General features: G+C 41.5%; 1 protein-coding gene across 4 annotated transcripts in view; it reads right to left on the reverse strand.

The window, feature by feature from the left end:
• Positions 1-18,323, reverse strand: part of fbln1 (fibulin 1) — a 45,958-nt gene that overhangs the window by 14,138 nt on the left and 13,497 nt on the right. For 3 of the 4 annotated variants that reach the window (XM_058075376.1, XM_058075374.1, XM_058075375.1), the window contains 6 exons: positions 18,130-18,255; positions 17,949-18,068; positions 17,729-17,860; positions 17,515-17,638; positions 7,406-7,551; positions 7,017-7,157 (listed from right to left, as the gene is read on the reverse strand). In XM_058075376.1, the coding sequence (XP_057931359.1) occupies positions 7,017-7,157; positions 7,406-7,551; positions 17,515-17,638; positions 17,729-17,860; positions 17,949-18,068; positions 18,130-18,255 (789 nt within the window). Of the gene's footprint in view, positions 1-7,016; positions 7,158-7,405; positions 7,552-10,326; positions 12,805-17,514; positions 17,639-17,728; positions 17,861-17,948; positions 18,069-18,129; positions 18,256-18,323 lie in introns of those variants that run through there. The other variant, XM_058075377.1, reaches the window with a different exon arrangement.

Genomic DNA, 18,323 nt, shown 5'->3' on the forward strand with positions numbered 1-18,323 from the left:
TACATTTATGTATAATATTTTTCATGTAATACAATATATTACTTTTTCTATTATTTTGGTGGAATTATAACTATTATTGCTTAATTTCAATTTATTTTTATTGTATTTTTAAATTGTTTTTATATTAATTCTTTTACTTAATCTTCTTATAACAAAATAATATTTAAAATACATTTAGTGTTAAATTTTTCGACTTCATGATACTAATACTACTTCATTACTTTGCAAGAAAAATATTAGAATTGTACTAGAATAAAATAGTACTTTCAGGCGATCCTCTGACCCACTTTTCAAAAAATTAAAACAGTATTTTGTTATTGTTTGTTTCTCATATTTACAGCTTTTGGAATAACTAAACTAGGACTTTTTGCTTCTAAAATGTATTTTAGAACCAAACCTAGCATGTTTTTGGAATGTGGGTGGAAACCGGAGTACCCGGAGAAAACCCACGCATGCACGGGGAGAACATGCAAACTCCACACAGAGATGGCCGAGGGTGGAATCGAACCCTGGTCTCCTAGCTGTGACGTTTGCGCGCTAACCACTCGACCACCGTGCCGCCCATAATTGGAAACATTTACAATTAAATTCACTTCTGCCTTGCACAAAGATTAGGAAGTTTTTGAAGAAGTTTTTAGAATATGCAAATGAGCCAGAAAAATGAGTTCCAGGTTTCGGATACTGGTGACCTATCCTAGGTGGATCAGGCTTGTGTTTACCTGGCGGGGATTCTGAGCCATAGACTCCAAGCCGTGGTCGTCATGGGTGTCGGGAAGTGTTTCTAAACGCTGAAGGGCTTTTTGTGTTTGTACAGATGTCAGGGTCGTCATCCCAACGCAGTGATGGATGACGAGGAACTAGGAAAGTAGCAACGGCGTCTAATGCGTGCGTGCAGGATGAATGGAAAAGACAAAAGTCAGCAAATGGCGCCCCCGTTTTATGTTCGCGATGAATCCTAATTGCCTCTTTTGTCCTTTTTTAAAAACAAAAAAGGGGGCCAAAAATAACGAACAAAGTGAGTTTGATTTCATGCACTTGTTCATGAGCTGGAGCCTCCGTGTCTGAGATCTTCCCGGCGAGACGCAGGAGGTACTGGAAAGCCAGCTTCCTTAAGCGACACGTCAGTGACTCTCTTACGCAACGGCAGAATCTGCCTTTTAAAGCACCAGCTGACTCAAATCAAAGTAACCTCCATTTGTTTTTTTTTTGTTGTTGTTCATGATGGCCAACTGGTGTCAACATGCAAGAGCTGCATCCAATCAGCATCCGGCGGGCCTGGGGAGACGGGGGGGGGGGGGGGGGGGGGGGCTCGGCACAGACAAGCCTTTCATGTGGTCGCCGCTTTAAGTGCTCTAAAGTTCGACGAGACACTGAGGCCTCCTCGCCTGGGGGAAACGGAACAATACGTCCAAAGCCACATGAAGCTAAGTGACCCGGGATTACTTCTTCTGCACTTATTTGCTCTTTCCCTCTTAAAACCGAACGGCCTTGGCTACATGAACGAGGATGAACTCATACAGTAAAGACAATGGGGGCGACTAACATCATATTTGGTGTTAAGAGACAGAAGCGTATACACAGGAAGTGCCACCATTTTCATTCATTCATTCATTTTCTACCGCTTTTCTACACCCTGGACTGGTGGCCAGCCAATCACAGGGCACATATAGACAAACAACCATTCACACTCACATTCATACCTATGGACAATTTGGAGTGGCTAATTAACCTAGCATGTTTTTGGAATGTGGGAGGAAACCGGAGTACCCGGAGAAAACCCACGCATGCACGGGGGAGAACATGCAAACTCCACACAGAGATGGCCGAGGGTGGAATTGAACCCTGGTCTCCTAGCTGTGAGGCCTGCGCGCTAACCACTCGACCGCCGTGCCGCCCGTTGCCACCATTTTAAAAATAAAATTTAGGACACATCTTGAAGTAATATTCTGCCCACTAGGCATCAGTCAGGTACAGAGGTGGGAGTAATTTTGATTTTCTTCATAATAAAATATCCTTCAGACAGTTTCATCATTTTTTTATGAATAAACCAACTAAGCATTATAACGCGGTCAAAATTAGCGGTCACGTTAGCACTTTAGCTGTTATAACAAGAAGACAAGAAGAGAAAAAACTCATTCTTATAGTCTTAAAGGGGAACCATTATGCTCATTTTTTTACCCTTTCTATTGAGTTGCGGACTCCTATAGAGCAGCTACACACAATAACCCGCACAGAAAACTTTTCTAGCTGTATTTCCTTAGATTTGTGCTTTCTGACATAACAGTTTGTTTTAATTTATTCCACCCACAGCCCGCCTCCAGGCATGCCCACTGGTCAGACGGCCAAAGTGCTTCCCAACTGTGAACCATATAAGGAAATCCATCCCTCTGTGACATCACAAAGGAACGGTTTTACCATGCCTTTTCAAACCGAGTGTTTTGAGCCATCCCAAACTTTTTTCAGGGCTCACTTCAAAATGCGAAAACTTAATGATATGAAACTTTGGTATCGTTTAACACAAGAATACAACATTCTAATTACATTTATAGGTCAGAAAAGGGGAAAATGCATAATATTGTCCATTTTGAAGTTGATGTAGGAGTTATAAGCCTGATCGTTTTGTATTGTTTCACCGAATAGTTTTACCTAGCATGATGTTGGTGTTAAAATGTAATGTTAGCACTTTAGCTTGTGTACTCATGCTGGTGTTGCTAACATTTCTGCTATCATTTACTGTCACGTTGGAGTGTGTGACATATTGAATGAGTTAATGTCGATTAACAAATATTTGATCACTGTTTTGTGGTTCAGCAGTCGAGCGGTTAGCGCAGACCTCACAGCTAGGAGACCAGGGTTCAATTCCACCCTCGGCCATCTCTGTGTGGAGTTTGCATGTTCTCCCCGTGCATGCGTGGGTTTTCTCCGGGTACTCCGGTTTCCTCCCACATTCCAAAAACATGCTAGGTTAATTAGCCACTCCAAATTGTCCATAGGTATGAATGTGAGTGTGAATGGTTGTTTGTCTATATGTGCCCTGTGATTGGCTGGCCACGAATCCAGGGTGTCCAACACCCTTGTGAGGTAAAAGCGGTAGAAAATGAATGAATGAATGAATGTTTTGTGGTTCACTATGACAATTTTTAGTTGAAATATGCATATGCAAGCAAATTGTACATTTTCTTGGCCTAAATTTAGCATTTTCTGAAGCATAAAACTAGCTAAATGAATGAAAATACAAATATAAGGTGTCCAGAGGACGCTATACCAAGGCTAGTACAGTACCTGCGCCTTTAAGAAGCAGGGCCTGGGAATTGATGTGTGTGACGTCAGCTCGCTGAATGCTAGCAGCAGGTTAGCAGCGTAGCGAATGCTAATGTTAGTTATAGAGGTGTTGGTTCTAATTCATTTATTGTATTTTTTGCAATACAAGTGTTGGACCGTTAATACGTACGCAGAAAACATTATATAATTACGCTACCTAACTTAACCTAATGGTAATGGTAATGGTTTTATTTCATTTGAACATGCATCAGATTCCAATTGAGTGCATCCCATAATCAGTTCCCAGTTCCACATGTCCAAAAGGAGTAGGAAGAAGCAAAGCTTATTAAATCATACCCCTCCATCTGGTACTTTTACAATCAGTAACTGTTACATTTGTTCACTTCCTGCTTTCTATAATACAGTTTAAGGTTTTTTTTGTTGTTTCTTTTAATAATGCACCTCGTACCGAAGTACAAGGTGATATGAGCATCCAATGCCATAATGGGTACCATAGTAAGTGTCAATATAGTGATATATATAGCACATCATGACTGGTTCAAGACTCAACATGTCAACAAATCCTCATTTACTGTTGCTGTTGCTTTTTATTCACGGCAATAATTGCACTTCTCAGCTGTAGGGGGCGCCCCGGAACAAACGGTCCTGCTTTAAGTCGCCTCATAAAACAGCTCGGTCGTCTTCGCTTGAGTGACTAAGCGCACATCTGCTTCTGCACAAGTGTACAAGAGACATGCATAGTTGTCTGCGGCCACAACAGAGCCTTAACCAGTCACATTCTCTCAAGACAGATGTGCATGCTGAAAGCCCGTTCTTCCATCTATCCATCCATCCATCCATCTACCCATCCTGCATCTCAGCACACAAGCAAAACAAAGTGCCCAGCAATATGTCATCCTTGGCTTCACTTCAGCAGATACTCAACCAAGAGCTGATGATGGCCTCCACCCCAACAACAATGAGCATTGTAAAAATTCAAAATAATAAAAAAGGAGCAGTGAGCTGTTTGGCAATCTTAAATGAACATCATACATAGAATCCACATCGGAGGGGAAGAATGGAGCCATGAATTGAATAAAACGTTGCTCCCTTGGACCGCAAAGCAGTGAAAGCCGGTGCCAAATATTTGGCGAGACGGAGCCGCTGCGAGGACAACCGCTCCAAAGGCTCCATGATGACAGCTACGGTCGTGCCGGCGCGGTGGCACGACCGTAATGACCTGTGTCACATGCACTCAAACATCCGCCTTGCTTTTGTCCTGGCCCAATTCTCACATGAGAGTTTGATTTGCAAAGTAAAACATTTGTTTTGTGAATTCATGTGGAAGGATCTACAGCAGGGGTCTCAAACACGCGGCTCGCGGGCCAAATGTGGTCCACAGGACACTAGTTTCAGGCCCCCGCCTTGATATGAAAGTTTAATGTTAGTGCAGCCCGCGTAAGTTTGATATGGATGCTGTATGGTATCATGTACCCAGAAAAAAATATTACGTTTGATTAATGTTCATGTTAAAGGTTAAATAACTGTTAATAGTTATCCTCCCTATCCGTGTGGAAGTGGTAGGTTTTTGGCTATTTGAGTTTAAAGGAAATAACTTGAAGGCCACCGTTTAGGTCGCTAGCTCTTTAGTTTGCGAGTTAGCATGTGTCTCAAGACCCTGCAGTTGCGCAATATGTGAAATAATATATAAATAATAATGTAAAAATGTGTCTATATATAAATGTGACTATAGTCGTGTTTTGTCATGTCTACAGGGCTCTAATAATGCTTTGTTCATTTTAATCTGAAAAAAATAATTTGTCTACCCACCAACTATATGTGGTTTCTTAAGTTTTTATTATTTGCCGTTTTATTATTATTATTATATTTATTTATTACTGATTGATTGATTTTCTTTATTCTTGATTTGTTTATTTATTTTTCATCTTATTTTGTGTAGAAAAATAAAAATTAAGATATTTGAGAACAGTGGAATGTTTTATCAGAGATTTTCTTGTAGAAAATTGGAACCAAAGCAAAGTTTGTTACATTTATTTGTTTTTAATAAATGCGTTTTTTGGGGGGGGGGGGTTGGAAAACCAGTCTCACCCAGACCCGAGCTTCAGTGGCCCCCAACTAAATTTAAATCTACAGGGTTGTCGGGTGAAGCCACGGGGGGGTTGCATACAGAAAAATTCAACAACATGGTAAAGGGGTTGGGGGGTCATTTTTAACTTCTGGAAATACCATGGTACAGTCATCTCATTTATCATGGTTCATTGGTTCCAGGCTGGATTGTTATGAATGAATTTATTTATAAGGAAGATTTTTTTTACCCCCATGACCCTGGGGAGGACAAGCAACATAAAAAAGGGATGGATTTTTGTACTTTGGCATAGAAAATCACCTTCTAAATGCATTATTGCAGCCCTCCAGACAGTAATTCCTAGTGTTGCTTCCATTAATGTAACATTACTGACACCTAGTGACCAGAGTATCACAACATGTCTTTTGGATGCCTTATGTTTGTATTTCGGATCACTTAACCATGAAAATGCCAAAAAAAGATAAATATTCACATACCTTGTGATGATATAGTATTCTACACTGGTCACTAGATGTCAGTAATGTTACTGTAATGCTTGTTGAGACACACAAGCACCAGACTTGAGTGCTGGAACAACGGCTTTTTAGAACAGGTTTCACTTATCTCACGACAGGCACAATAGTCTCTAACACAGGACAGTGTTGCAGCCGTAACAAACAAGCAAGCTAAAACTGAACTCTGAACCCCCGAGCGTCACTTCCTGTCCGCAACCTCACTCAGCTCTCCTAAGATTAGAACTTATTTCTTTCCTAAATGACTTATTCGTTCTTATTATTGAAACTATATTGGGTAATTGCAGTGTAAAGGTGACTATAGGGGTGTTAGTTCATGTATAGAGACTCTAATAATATGTAAAACAGGTTTTTTAATGCTCTAAATCAGGGGTCTCAAACTCAATTTCCCTGGGGGCCACTGGAGCTAGGGTCTGGGTGAGACTGGGCCGCATCAGGTTTCCCCCTCCCCAAAAAAAACGCATTTATTAAAAAAAAAAAAGAAAAACTTTGCTTTTGTTCCAAATTTTTACAAGAAAAGCTCTGATAAAACATTCCACTGTTCTCAAATATCTTAATTTTTATTTTTCTACACAAAATAAGATGAAAAATAAATAAACAAATCAAGAATGAAGAAAATCAATCAATCAGTAATAAATAAATATAATAATAATATTAATAAAATGGCAAATAATAAAAACTTAAGAAGCCACATATAGTTGGTGGGTAGACAAATTATTTTTTTCAGATTAAAATGAACAAAGCATTATTAGAGCCCCGTAGACATGACAAAACACGACTATAGTCTATAGCCTTCAAGTTGTTTCCTTTAAACTTAAATAGCCAAAAACTTACCACTTCCACACGGATAGGGAGAATAACTATTAACAGTTATTTAACCTTTAACATGAACATTAATTAAACGTAATAATTTTTCTGGGTACATGATACCATCCAGCATCCATATCAAACTTGCGCGGGCCGCACTAACATTAAACTTTCATATCAAGGCGGGGGCCTCAAAGTAGTGTCCTGCGGGCCACATTTGGCCCACGGGCCGCATGTTTGAGACCCCTGCTCTAAATAGTCCCTTAAGGGATCCTACTTTGCAGGATTTTTTTGTTTATGAAAGTACGTAATCAGAGAGCGTCACTGACCCACATACATCCCGTTCTCCACTCGCTTGATGATGTCGAACGCGTTCTCCACGTTGCCATCCAGGATGTTGAACTTGACGTCGTAACTGCCCAGACGGTAGGCGCCGTAAGCCGGCACCGTGGTTCTCAGGAAAACAATTTCTGTTGGGGAAAAAAAAAAGAACTCATCACTTCTTTTTTTTTCAAGGAATTGAAGTAAAAAGCGAGGCCTGTTAAGGAAAAGTCCCAAGAAGGTTCGAAAGACCTCAAACTCTTCATGCTGGCCGAATGCAGGCTGCCATTGTGGATGTCAGCGATTCCCATGGAAAGGTTTGAATGACACATAGTGGACTCGTAATACTTCAAGAGCAATACTCCAAAGAGAAGTAGTATCAGGTTAAAGAGCATACCCTCCGCCCTGGTGAATTCTCTGAAGGTTGGCAGGGAGATGAAGGTGTGGGACACAGAGTGAGTATCATCCAGGATGCAGGCCACGTCGTTGGGCTGGCAGGATTTGATGCATCGGATCGGGTCGGAGCGCTCAAGCCTTGCTGATCTTGAGGAGAAAACAAACAATGTGGAACATAATATTGTATTATTAACAACAATTAACTTATAATAAGCACCAAAATATAACAACTAAATGTCATTTTTAGCAGGGAAAAATGAATTTTGTTTGACTTTGGTGGTCCTTAAGGGCATCTTTACGCATTCTGACAGAATTCCAGCAGGCTTACTTGATGCAACATTCAAAGTCTAGCGGATTTGGAAGAAAAATAAGCAAAGCTCATGTAGGAAGGACAACCTTCAGCTCCAGCAGGAGACAAATGATGACAGTCGCAAGGAATGATCCATAACCTGGGAAAATATGTGGATTCTAGGGGCATCCCGGCTTTTCATCCCTTAATCTCGTGTGGAGAATTTATGAGCCATGGGAGTGTTTCGAAAAGCCTCCCAAATTGTGATAGACAACCCCCCCCCCCCCACCCGACATCTCTCCAAAAGGCAGCTCCCATTTTATTATTTAAAGTTTTGTTTATTTCATACAGACTACAAATTATTGATTGAAGCGCATTTAATACTTTTTATTAAAGAACACAATAACTGGAGGGCAACACGGCGGTCAAGTGGTTAGCGCGCAGACCTCACAGCTAGGAGACAAGGGTTCAATTCCACCCTCGCCCATCTCTGTGTGGAGTTTGCATGTTCTCCCCGTGCATGCATGGCTTTTCTCCGGGTACTCCGGTTTCCTCCCACATTCCAAAAACATGCTAGGTTAATTGGCGACTCCAAATTGTCCATAGGTATGAATGTGAGTGTGAATGGTTGTTTGTATATATCAAATCAAATCAACTTTATTTGCACTTTTCCTGCAAAGACATGCAACACAAAGTGCTTTACAGAATTAAAACAATTACCACAATAAAAATAAAAATAAAAATAAAAATAAAAATAAAAATAAAAATAAAAATAAAAATAAAAATAAAAATAAAAATAAAAATAAAAATAAAAATAAAAATAAAAATAAAAATAAAAATAAAAATAAAAATAAAAATAAAAATAAAAATAAAAATAAAAATAAAAATAAAAATAAAAATAAAAAATAAAAAAGCCTTCTTCCCACCCATATGTGCGGAAAAGCGGTAGAAAATGAATGAATGAATAACTGTATGAAATAACATCTGTCGCTATGGGTTGCCATGTTTAGGTGCAGCTAAAGTGCTAATTCCAGTCTGTGGATGTGAGGGTGACCTTCCCAGGTGACCCGTGGCCTACAGGCCTGCTTCGTGCCGATACAGAAAGAACTGGACGTACGTAATCCAACAAGCCGGTAGGGGCTTATGATTAGCAATTAGTGGCTGGATCCAAGTCTTGCAACGCCCCGAGCCAAACCCACAAAATGTTCTCCTGGTTTACACTAGCACGGCCCGAGCTGCACTGAGACCCAAGCGAGGGCTCCTTGGAGGACGTGGTGGAAGCTCTGCTGAGGTGAATTGATGAGAAGATAATGGCCCGGGATGAAGCCGCCCTTTTACGCACAGTCAAAGCCAAGCTAGAGTGTTAATTACGGCGTCTTTTACAACCATTTGTCTGCATGTGAACTGGCTTTTGGAGGAGGGTGTCTTGAGCCCCACGTGGAAAATCCATAACACCCCCACCCCCCCTTTGGTACTTACAGACCAGAAAAGAAAAACAAGACTTTCTTGGACGCGGATCCTCTGGTCAAACCTTTTTATTATTTTTGGTAATTATTATTTATAGTTGGCACGTTGATAACGGCCCAACACAAACACGGCATGGGCATCATTCATTCGGAGTGCGGTGATGCTGCCGGACCACAAATTGTCCAGATCCCATAGTCTTATAACTCAAAAAGTCAAAGCGGAAGAAAAAAAAAATCCCTGCACACCGCTAGGATCTTATTTTAAGGATATCCTCTGTTCCTATTCGGAAGCGGGGGGCATCCTTACTGAACTGACAGTTATTATAAGCCATTTATATATCTCTATCCTGTATAGCAGGGGTCTCAAACACGCGGCCTGCGGGCCACGAGTTTGAGGCCCCCGCCTTGATATGAAAGTTTAATGTTAGTGCGGCCCGCGCAGGTTTGATATGGATGCTGTATGGTATCATGTACCCAGAAAAAATTATTACGTTTGATTAATGTTCATGTTAAAGGTTAAATAACTGTTAATAGTCATCCTCCCTATCCGTGTGGAAGTGGTAAGTTTTTGGCTATTTAAGTTTAAAGGAAATAACTTGAAGGCTACCGTTTAGGTCGCTAGCTCTCGAGTTTGCGAGTTAGCATGTGTCTCAAGACCCTGCAGTTGCGCAATATGTTGTAAATAAAAAGACTATAGTCGTGTTTTGTCATGTCTACAGGGCTCTAATAATGCTTTGTTCATTTTAATCTGAAAAAAATAATTTGTCTACCCACCAACTATGTGGTTTCTTAAGTTTTTATTATTTGCTGTTTTATTATTATTATTATATTTATTTATTTATTACTGATTGATTGATTTTCTTTATTCTTGATTTTTTGATTTATTTTTCATCTTATTTTGTGTAGAAAAATAAAAAGTAAGATATTTGAGAACAGTGGAATGTTTTATCAGAGCTTTTCTTGTAGAAAATCGGAACCAAAGCAAAGTTTATTCATTTTTTTGTTTTTAATAAATGCGTTTTTTTGTTTGTTTGTTTTTTGAAAACCTGATGTGGCCCAGCCTCTCCCAGACCCTAGATCCAGTGGCCCCCAAGTAAATTGAGTTTGAGACCCCTGCTATATAGCATTTGGACGGCCTGTCTAGCCTTAAACTTTAGGAACACCCCTAGTATCAACCTAGTGTGCGTAAAACACAGTAAAAGTGCATTTACTTTTGTATGTCTTCAGTTTTTGTCTTTTTTTTAATAATTTAAATTTCACCCTAGGTCATAAAGAAGGAGTCCATCTTACTTGCCTTATTTCTATTTTATTAGAAAACCACTCATCCACTACACCAAGTACATCACATCATCACATGTTGGAGGCTACTTGACAGACCTCCCACTCTGAGGAATTACCCTGACCTATTGCGCCACCTAGCGGCTATTTGGAGGCCCAGGTTCCTACTAGATACAGTCAAGTGGATCTATTTCTTTCTAAAAAGATATCAACCATGTGATGGACTGTCAATGATGTGTTATCTTACGGTGCATGAGTCGACATATGCAGATTATGTCATGTGATCAGTGCAGTTCTTTATAATTGATATATTGATGTATATGGCAAAGCTCTGGAATGTTAGATTATATGGGGGGGCGGGGGGTAAAATGAAGCCCTTTTCATATTGATGTTATTCCTGTGAAATGATGCCTTTATGACAGCTTCAACGCCATTATTTTCATTGCAATTCAGGAAAATTGCTAATTGATTCACCTTAAATGGAACAAAGGTTTTTTTTTTACTTGTGATATCATTCCTTCATTATTTTATGTATTTCTGTTAAGACTGAGGAAAAATGTGTAAACAATTCAGTACAATTATGTACTTTTCTTCCTAAAATTCAGATTTTTTTTCATATCGGGACTTTATTTGCATAACGCTATGCCATGTTTCTATTAAATTTGCAAGATTCCATACTTACTTTATTGTCATAATAAACCACTTTATTCTAGGTCAGGGGTCTCAAACACGCGGCCCGCGGGCCAAATGTGGCCCGCAGGACACTAGTTTGAGGCCCCCGCCTTGATATGAAAGTGTGGAAGTGGTAAGTTTTTGGCTATTTAAGTTTAAAGGAAATAACTTGAAGGCTACCTTTTAGGTCGCTAGCTCTCTAGTTTGCGAGTTAGCATGTGTCTCAAGACCCTGCAGTTGCGCAATATGTTGTAAATAAAAAGAGTATAAATGTGACTATCGTCGTGTTTTGTCATGTCCACGGGGCTCTAATAATGCTTTGTTCATTTTAATCTGAAAAAAACTTTGTATTATTATTATTATATTTATTTATTTATTACTGATTGATTGATTTTCTTTATTATTGGTTTGTTAATTTATTTTTCATCTTATTTTGTGTAGAAAAATAAAAATTAAGATATTTGAGAACAGTGGAATGTTTTATCAGAGCTTTTATTGTAGAAAATCGGAACCAAAGCACTGAAAAAGTTTGTATATGTTTCTGTTTTTAATAAATGCGTTTTTTGGGGGTTTTTTTGAAAACCTGATGCGGCCCAGCCTTGCCCAGACCCTAGCTCCAGTGGCCTCCAGGTAAATTGAGTTTGAGACCCCTGTTCTAGGGGTTACTTTTCAAGACCTATATATATATTTTTGCACAGCAGATACAGCATTAAACCACTTTCTATGCAAGTTAAAAAAATAATGATTTACAATATAAGGCCAAGAAAATAAAACCAGGAATATGTGGGGATTTATTCTATAGACAAATTGCTGTTATTCCTTTTTTTCCGTTTGTTGTTTGCTTTCTTGTCAAATTTAGACTTTTTCTGATATTCTTGTCACAGAGAAAAGACCTTGTGTTATTTGCATAATATTACCACTTTTTTTTCATAGTGTAATTCATTTCTGTCTGTGATTGACTGGCAACCAGTCCAGGGGGCATACCCCTCCTCTTGCCCGAAGTCAGCTGGGCTAGGCTCCAGCGTACCCTGAGACCCTGAATGGATGGATTATCCTCCTGATTTTAAGACTTTATTTCTACTTAAATGACAACTTCTTCATTGTATAATAACTTCATTACTTTCATTATGACTATATTATTCACGACAAAGTTATTGTCCTCGTGTCCATGTGAAACGACGGTATATTTTCCCGCACTGTAGTACTGTATTTGTGAAGTGTGGAAATAGTACTCCGTAGCAGAGAGTGTTTACGCCATCATAGCCTGCACTAAAGATATCACATGATTAGCAACTGGAAACGAGTGTTGTTCCTCATTCCAGGTGGGGGTTGTAAACCACCCGTGGCTCGTCCTGAACGACGAACACCATCACTTTGGCCAAGTACGTGCTGAGCGTGCCGTAGCGCCGCAGCCTCAGCTCCACGGCCAGCTCAAAGTCCCGCGGGCCGTCGATAAGCCTCGCCACCGACATGATGCCGCCGGTGGCGACCCGCTCCGCCTTGAAGAAGCCGTCCTCGTTGCCCGAGGTGATGGCGATGTTGATGTCGTCGCCCGGCACGGTGTGGGAGGGGCCCATGCGGAAGATGTTGGTGAAGACGGGGATGTTGGTGGGGAAGGTGAGGTAGTAGTAGGTTATTCTCAGTGGCATGGCCAGGCACTCGACAGACTCATTGCAAAGCAAGCGTTCACATCGACTGCAAAGAGAGATGATATGGGGGGGGGGGGGGGGTGACGAGACAGAACAACACAAGCAGAGAGAGAGAGAGAGAAAGAGAGACCATGTCAATAACATTGTGCCGTGCATGGCATGCAGTGGAGGGCAGCCTCGCACCTGTGAGGGGATTGGAGGTGGGCTCATGCAGACCGCCACGGTCTTTGTGCCACGCAATACCTTAGTCGTCATTCTAAAACATGCCAAGGCTAGATTCTCGAACCCCCAGGAAACTCAACATGCAGAGATTATTGTGATATTTGCATTTACGGCCTGTGGCTGTAGGCAACCTCCCGATGTTACTTAACTGCACAAGATCGCGGTAGCTGCATTTGAAGTATCGTCACTGAGCTTTCGCTACTAGTGTATGTGTTTTAAAAATGTAAAAAGCACCTGCTAATCATTTTGCTACTTAGCGCTATTCCAGCCAGGGATGTCCCGATACGATACCAATTTTAAGCCGATATCAGCAAAAAATAAATAAAAATATCAGTATATATTAGCCTGCTTTGATTCTCCAATAATGGCACTCCGATACAAAGACCCGATTCCAGACTCCGCACCACTGCGTCTCTCTAACTTGTCCAACAGTGCTTGCTAGCATGCTAACAAAGCAAGGAGCAGGAACGATATCAGCCTTGTTGCAGTGGAGTGCAGAACTTGTCATGCACAAATTTCCCATGGTGGCACAGACCCGGGACGTTTGATATGACCGACCTCATCACGAACACGAAGCGGCGTCACACGGCAAACTCCCACGGCACGGCAAAAAGTCTGTCGTTTTATTATTAAAGATAACCAGCTAACCATGCTAATCAATCATGCGCATGATGTAAATTGGTGTTTTTTCTACAGTAACCTACAGTTACGGACTACTGACTTAATAATATGTAATATCATTTGATCATTTCAAATAGATCTGGCGAGATGTGCCAGCTACTGTAGCTACCTAGCTAGCGCCGGCTAAGCACTGACAATGGTTGACCCAAAAGCCAAAGTTTGGAGCGTCCAAGGGTCCAAAACTTGAGCAGCCAGACCAACAGAGGCGAGTATGGTAACTTTCTGCGTTGTAGGGCACATATCGGCTAACAACCATTCACACTAACGGACAATTTAGAGTCGCCTAACCTAACATGCAGATTTTTGGAATGTGGAGGAAACCGGAGTACCTGGTGAAAAACCACGCAGGCACAGGGAGAACATGCAAACTCCACACAGAGATGCCCGAGCGGAGAATCAAACCTAGGTCTTCCCGATCTCCTAGACTGTGTGACCAACATGCTAACCACTCTGACATACTAACCAACAATTAGTTTGAAACACAATGTGAATGCATCTTTGATCCAAACATCGGCACTTCCACCAGCTATGTGCTGGTGTGCCAACGAGATGTTTCGCACACCAGACCCCCGTCTTGCCTAACCTTCACTTCAAGCCCAAGGAGTTCCCCAAAGGAGGAAGATCCTGGTCAGTGGCCTGAAGTCAGTGCTGACTACCAACCTTCACTCGAATCTGAAAGAGTGAGCCTCCCTTTCAGATGCCTGTTCTGGAACACATTGGGCCCTCTTGAAAACCGGCAACCTGAAGTCCTCTGAAGAAGTCTTGGGTTTCTCCACAAAGGAACAAAGGCAGTTTATGGCTCCTCACACCACCAAGAGGTTATCCCCAAGCATAGTACAGACGCTCCTCACAGACAAGGTGTCCATCCTGAACCGCTGGGCAGAACACTTCCAGACCCTCTTCAGTTGCAGACTGCTTCGTCAACAAATCTGCGATCCCGCAGATCACTCGGTGAGAGGGATCTGGACACAAGCACAAGTCTCCTCGAGGTCATAAAAGTCATAAACCACATGAAGTGTGGCAAAGCTAGAAATTTGGAAGCTCAGAGAAGCAACACTGGACTCCAATCTTCAAAACCTCTTCGCTGGGAAGAGTGAAAGCTATCGCACGATAGCGCGACATGGTTTTCGTGCTCTGGCAGCTCCAAGAAAAATGGCGTAAACAAAACAAGGGTCTATATGTCACCTTCATAGACCTGACAAGATCTTTTGATAATGAAAGCAGAAAAGGCTAAAGGCAGATCCTGGAAAATCTTGGCTGTCCCCCAAAGTTCCTCAGCATGGTCATGCAGTTTTACTTGAAGATCAGTATGGCCAGGTCAGAAACAGCCTTTCCCAATCACCAATGGGGTGAAGCAAGGCTGTGTCCGCACACCAGCTCTCTTCACGATGTTCTTCAGCATGATGCTTCATAAGGCCACGGAAGACCTCCAGGATGAAGATGGTATCCACATTTAGAGAGAAACTCAATTTTGGACCTTTTGAAAAAATAGTCTGATGTCTGACAAGACAAAAGTGGAACTTTTTGGAAGGTGTGTGTTCCATTACATTTGGTGTAAGGGTACCGCCCACATTTCCGAAAAAGAACACTTAGCAGTAAAATATGGTGGTGGTAGTTTGATGGTTGTTTTTGTTTTTTGATGGCTGTTTTGCTGCTTCAGGTCCTGGAGGACTTGCTGATAAATGGAACCATGAATTCTGCTGTCTACCAAGAAATCCAGAAGGTTAATGTCCGGCCATCTGTTGGTGAACTCAAGCTGAAGAAATCTGAATTCTGCAGGAGGACAATAACCCAAAACACACCAGCAAGTCCACCTCTGAATGTCTGAATAAAAACAAAATAAAGAACTTGGAGTGGCCTAGTCCTGACCCGAATCCCTCGGAATCAGTTTTTTACACAGCACCATGTATGTTTGGATTTCTTTTTTCTCCTGTAATAATAAATGTTTCATTTCAAAACAGCATTTTGTGTTCAGTTGTCTTGTTGACGAATATTTCAATTTGTTTGATGATCTAAAACATTTATGTGTGACAAACCCTTCTCTGTGCATTATAGCACAAGAAAACAAGTTAATATGAGCTAGCTAACAACGCACATCATAGGGACTTACCTATTTTGAAACACTGTCAAAAAACTCTCTTTTGATATACATGTTGGGATCATGCATACTGAAGATAACAGCAGCATAAATACAGCAACAACACTTACAATGTCTGCTCTCATTGGGATGGCTGTATCTTCCAGCACATGACGTGTGCTCCGGTCCTAAACGAGCATCTTGTTGAATCTTTGTAGCGAAATTGAGAGCTAGGTAGTGACACCGAGACTAGCGCCTAGCAAGGTGTCGTGTTTATCCACCTGATGAATATAGTTTTTCATGTTAGCTGCTACAATAACAATATAGCTGTGGCTTGGGTAATCTAGAAGTCAGTTATGTAAATAGACACTATTGGTGGTTTTTCTTTTAGGGTTTTAACTTCAAAATAGGTAGTTCCCATGACGTCCATATTTCCATATTTCCATTTGCTCAAGCTACAATGCACAGAAAATGGAAAGAAATATGTGTTCATATTTCACATAAAGATTGTGAATGATGGGCAAAATTCCCCCAAAAAGTGTTCCCCTTTAATCCGCGTATCTAGATACATCCTGAATCATCACAAAGAGATTTACATCCCTCCAAGTACGGATGATTTGTGTTGATATTGGATCAATACCGGTATTGGCTGATATTTAAGGCTGCAATGTCAGGACACCCCTAATTACAGCATTGGTTCTGTTGCTGATGTGCTCTGTAATGTACGAGTACTTGGTAAAAAATGACTAAAATGACTAGAGCCATAGTTTACTTTTTCATGTACTCCATACCATTATACTATAACAATTATGCTCTAATATACTATAGCTGACTTTACGATTATTTAGATATATACATATATATATATATATATATATATATTTCATCGTCTTCAACCATTTAGGCAAAGTGTAATGCACTTTTATTGGGAACATATTTTAATGAGTCAAAGATTGTTCTTTCAGACATAAACTACTTGCTGTCACGCCCTGTGTAGGCTCCCGCGTGGCAGTTTGCTTTAGTTACCTTCTTGGGCTTTAGTTTCTGTTTGGACACTTATTTTGCCTGGTCTTCCTTCGTTCCCCCAATCACTCACACCTGTCCCTAATTTCTGGTTGTACTTAGTTCAGGTGTGTGCTTCTCCCTGCGTGGGATCATTATCGTTTGTCTGTCTGCTCCCTGAGTTGCTTTTTCTTGCTGCTGCAATTTTCGCAAAAAAAATAATATTTTTTAACTGCATTTGGTCCTGTTCTCCACATCCTGGGGTCAAACCTTAAAGCTCTCAAACCCGATCGTGACACTTGCAAGGTACAGTATGTACCTAATAGTCCAGAGGAAGCCTACTCGTCTAGTATCCAGCCACCACAGTGATTTTAAAAAAGTCAACAATGGGACAGGCTGCACAGCAGTCGAGCGGTTAGCAAGCAGGCCTCAGAGCTAGGACACCCGGGTTCAATTCCACCCTCTGCCATCTCTGTGTGGAGTTTGCATGTTCTCCCCGTGCATGTGTGGGTTTTCTCCGGGTACTCCGGTTTCCTCCCACATTCCAAAAACATGCTAGGTTAATTGGCCACTCCAAATTGTCCATAGGTATGAATGTGAGTGTGAATGGTAGTTTGTCTATATGTGCCCTGTGATTGGCTGGCTGGTGACCAGTCCAGGGTGTACTCTGCCTCTCGCCCCAAGACAGCTGGGATAGGCTCCAGCACCCCCCGCGACCCTCGTGAGGATAAGCGGTAGAAAATGAATGAAATAAATGAACATTGGGACACTCACGTTTCTCCGACACTGCGATAGTTGTTGGGACAATCAAAGGACAGGCAGCGGAATCCACCCTGCACGTTGAAGCAGCTCTGGTTCTCCGAGCATGTGTGTGTCGCTGTCAGACATTCATCAACATCTGGGAAGAACCATTATTGAAAATGCAAAAGCATATTAAACTACGGAACAGTGATCACATCCGTCTGGCAAGAATGTGTGGGTGTCCGACCTTGGCAGCTGCGTCCGTTAGGTGCTAAGGTGTAGCCGTTAAGAGGGCAGGAACAGTGGAAGTTGCCCGGTGTGTTGTGGCAGCGGTAGGAGCATATGTGACCTCCGGTGGGCAGGGCACATTCGTCTATGTCTTTACACATGATGACAGCAAACACACCTTCATGGTTCTGTCGTGGTTTCACAAACATACAATTGATCATGATTGTACAGAGAGGTACCTTCGCAAGTCACGCCGTCAATGTCGCTGAGCTGGTAACCACGGCGACAGTAACACTGGTAGGACCCGTACACGTTGGCACATTCCTGACTGCACGGGTTGCTTTCGCACTCGTTTAAATCTGCGCAGATGAACATGTTAACGTGAGGAATTCTCCGACTGGAATGAGTCGATTCCATTACCTTCACAGTTCCTGCCATCCTGCGCCAGCTTGAAGCCAGTGGTGCAGCTGCACTGGTAAGATCCTGGCGTGTTCTCACACTTGTGAGCACATAGGCGTCCCGGGTAGTGCCTGCATTCGTTAATATCTACAACATAACATACGAGTTAAATGTGCAGCACTTGGCTACATCCTCGCTCTTCTTCTTCTTCTTAC

The sequence above is a fragment of the Doryrhamphus excisus genome, chromosome 6, assembly GCF_030265055.1.
Source record: "Doryrhamphus excisus isolate RoL2022-K1 chromosome 6, RoL_Dexc_1.0, whole genome shotgun sequence".
In the NCBI taxonomy this organism is placed as follows: Eukaryota; Metazoa; Chordata; class Actinopteri; order Syngnathiformes; family Syngnathidae; genus Doryrhamphus; species Doryrhamphus excisus.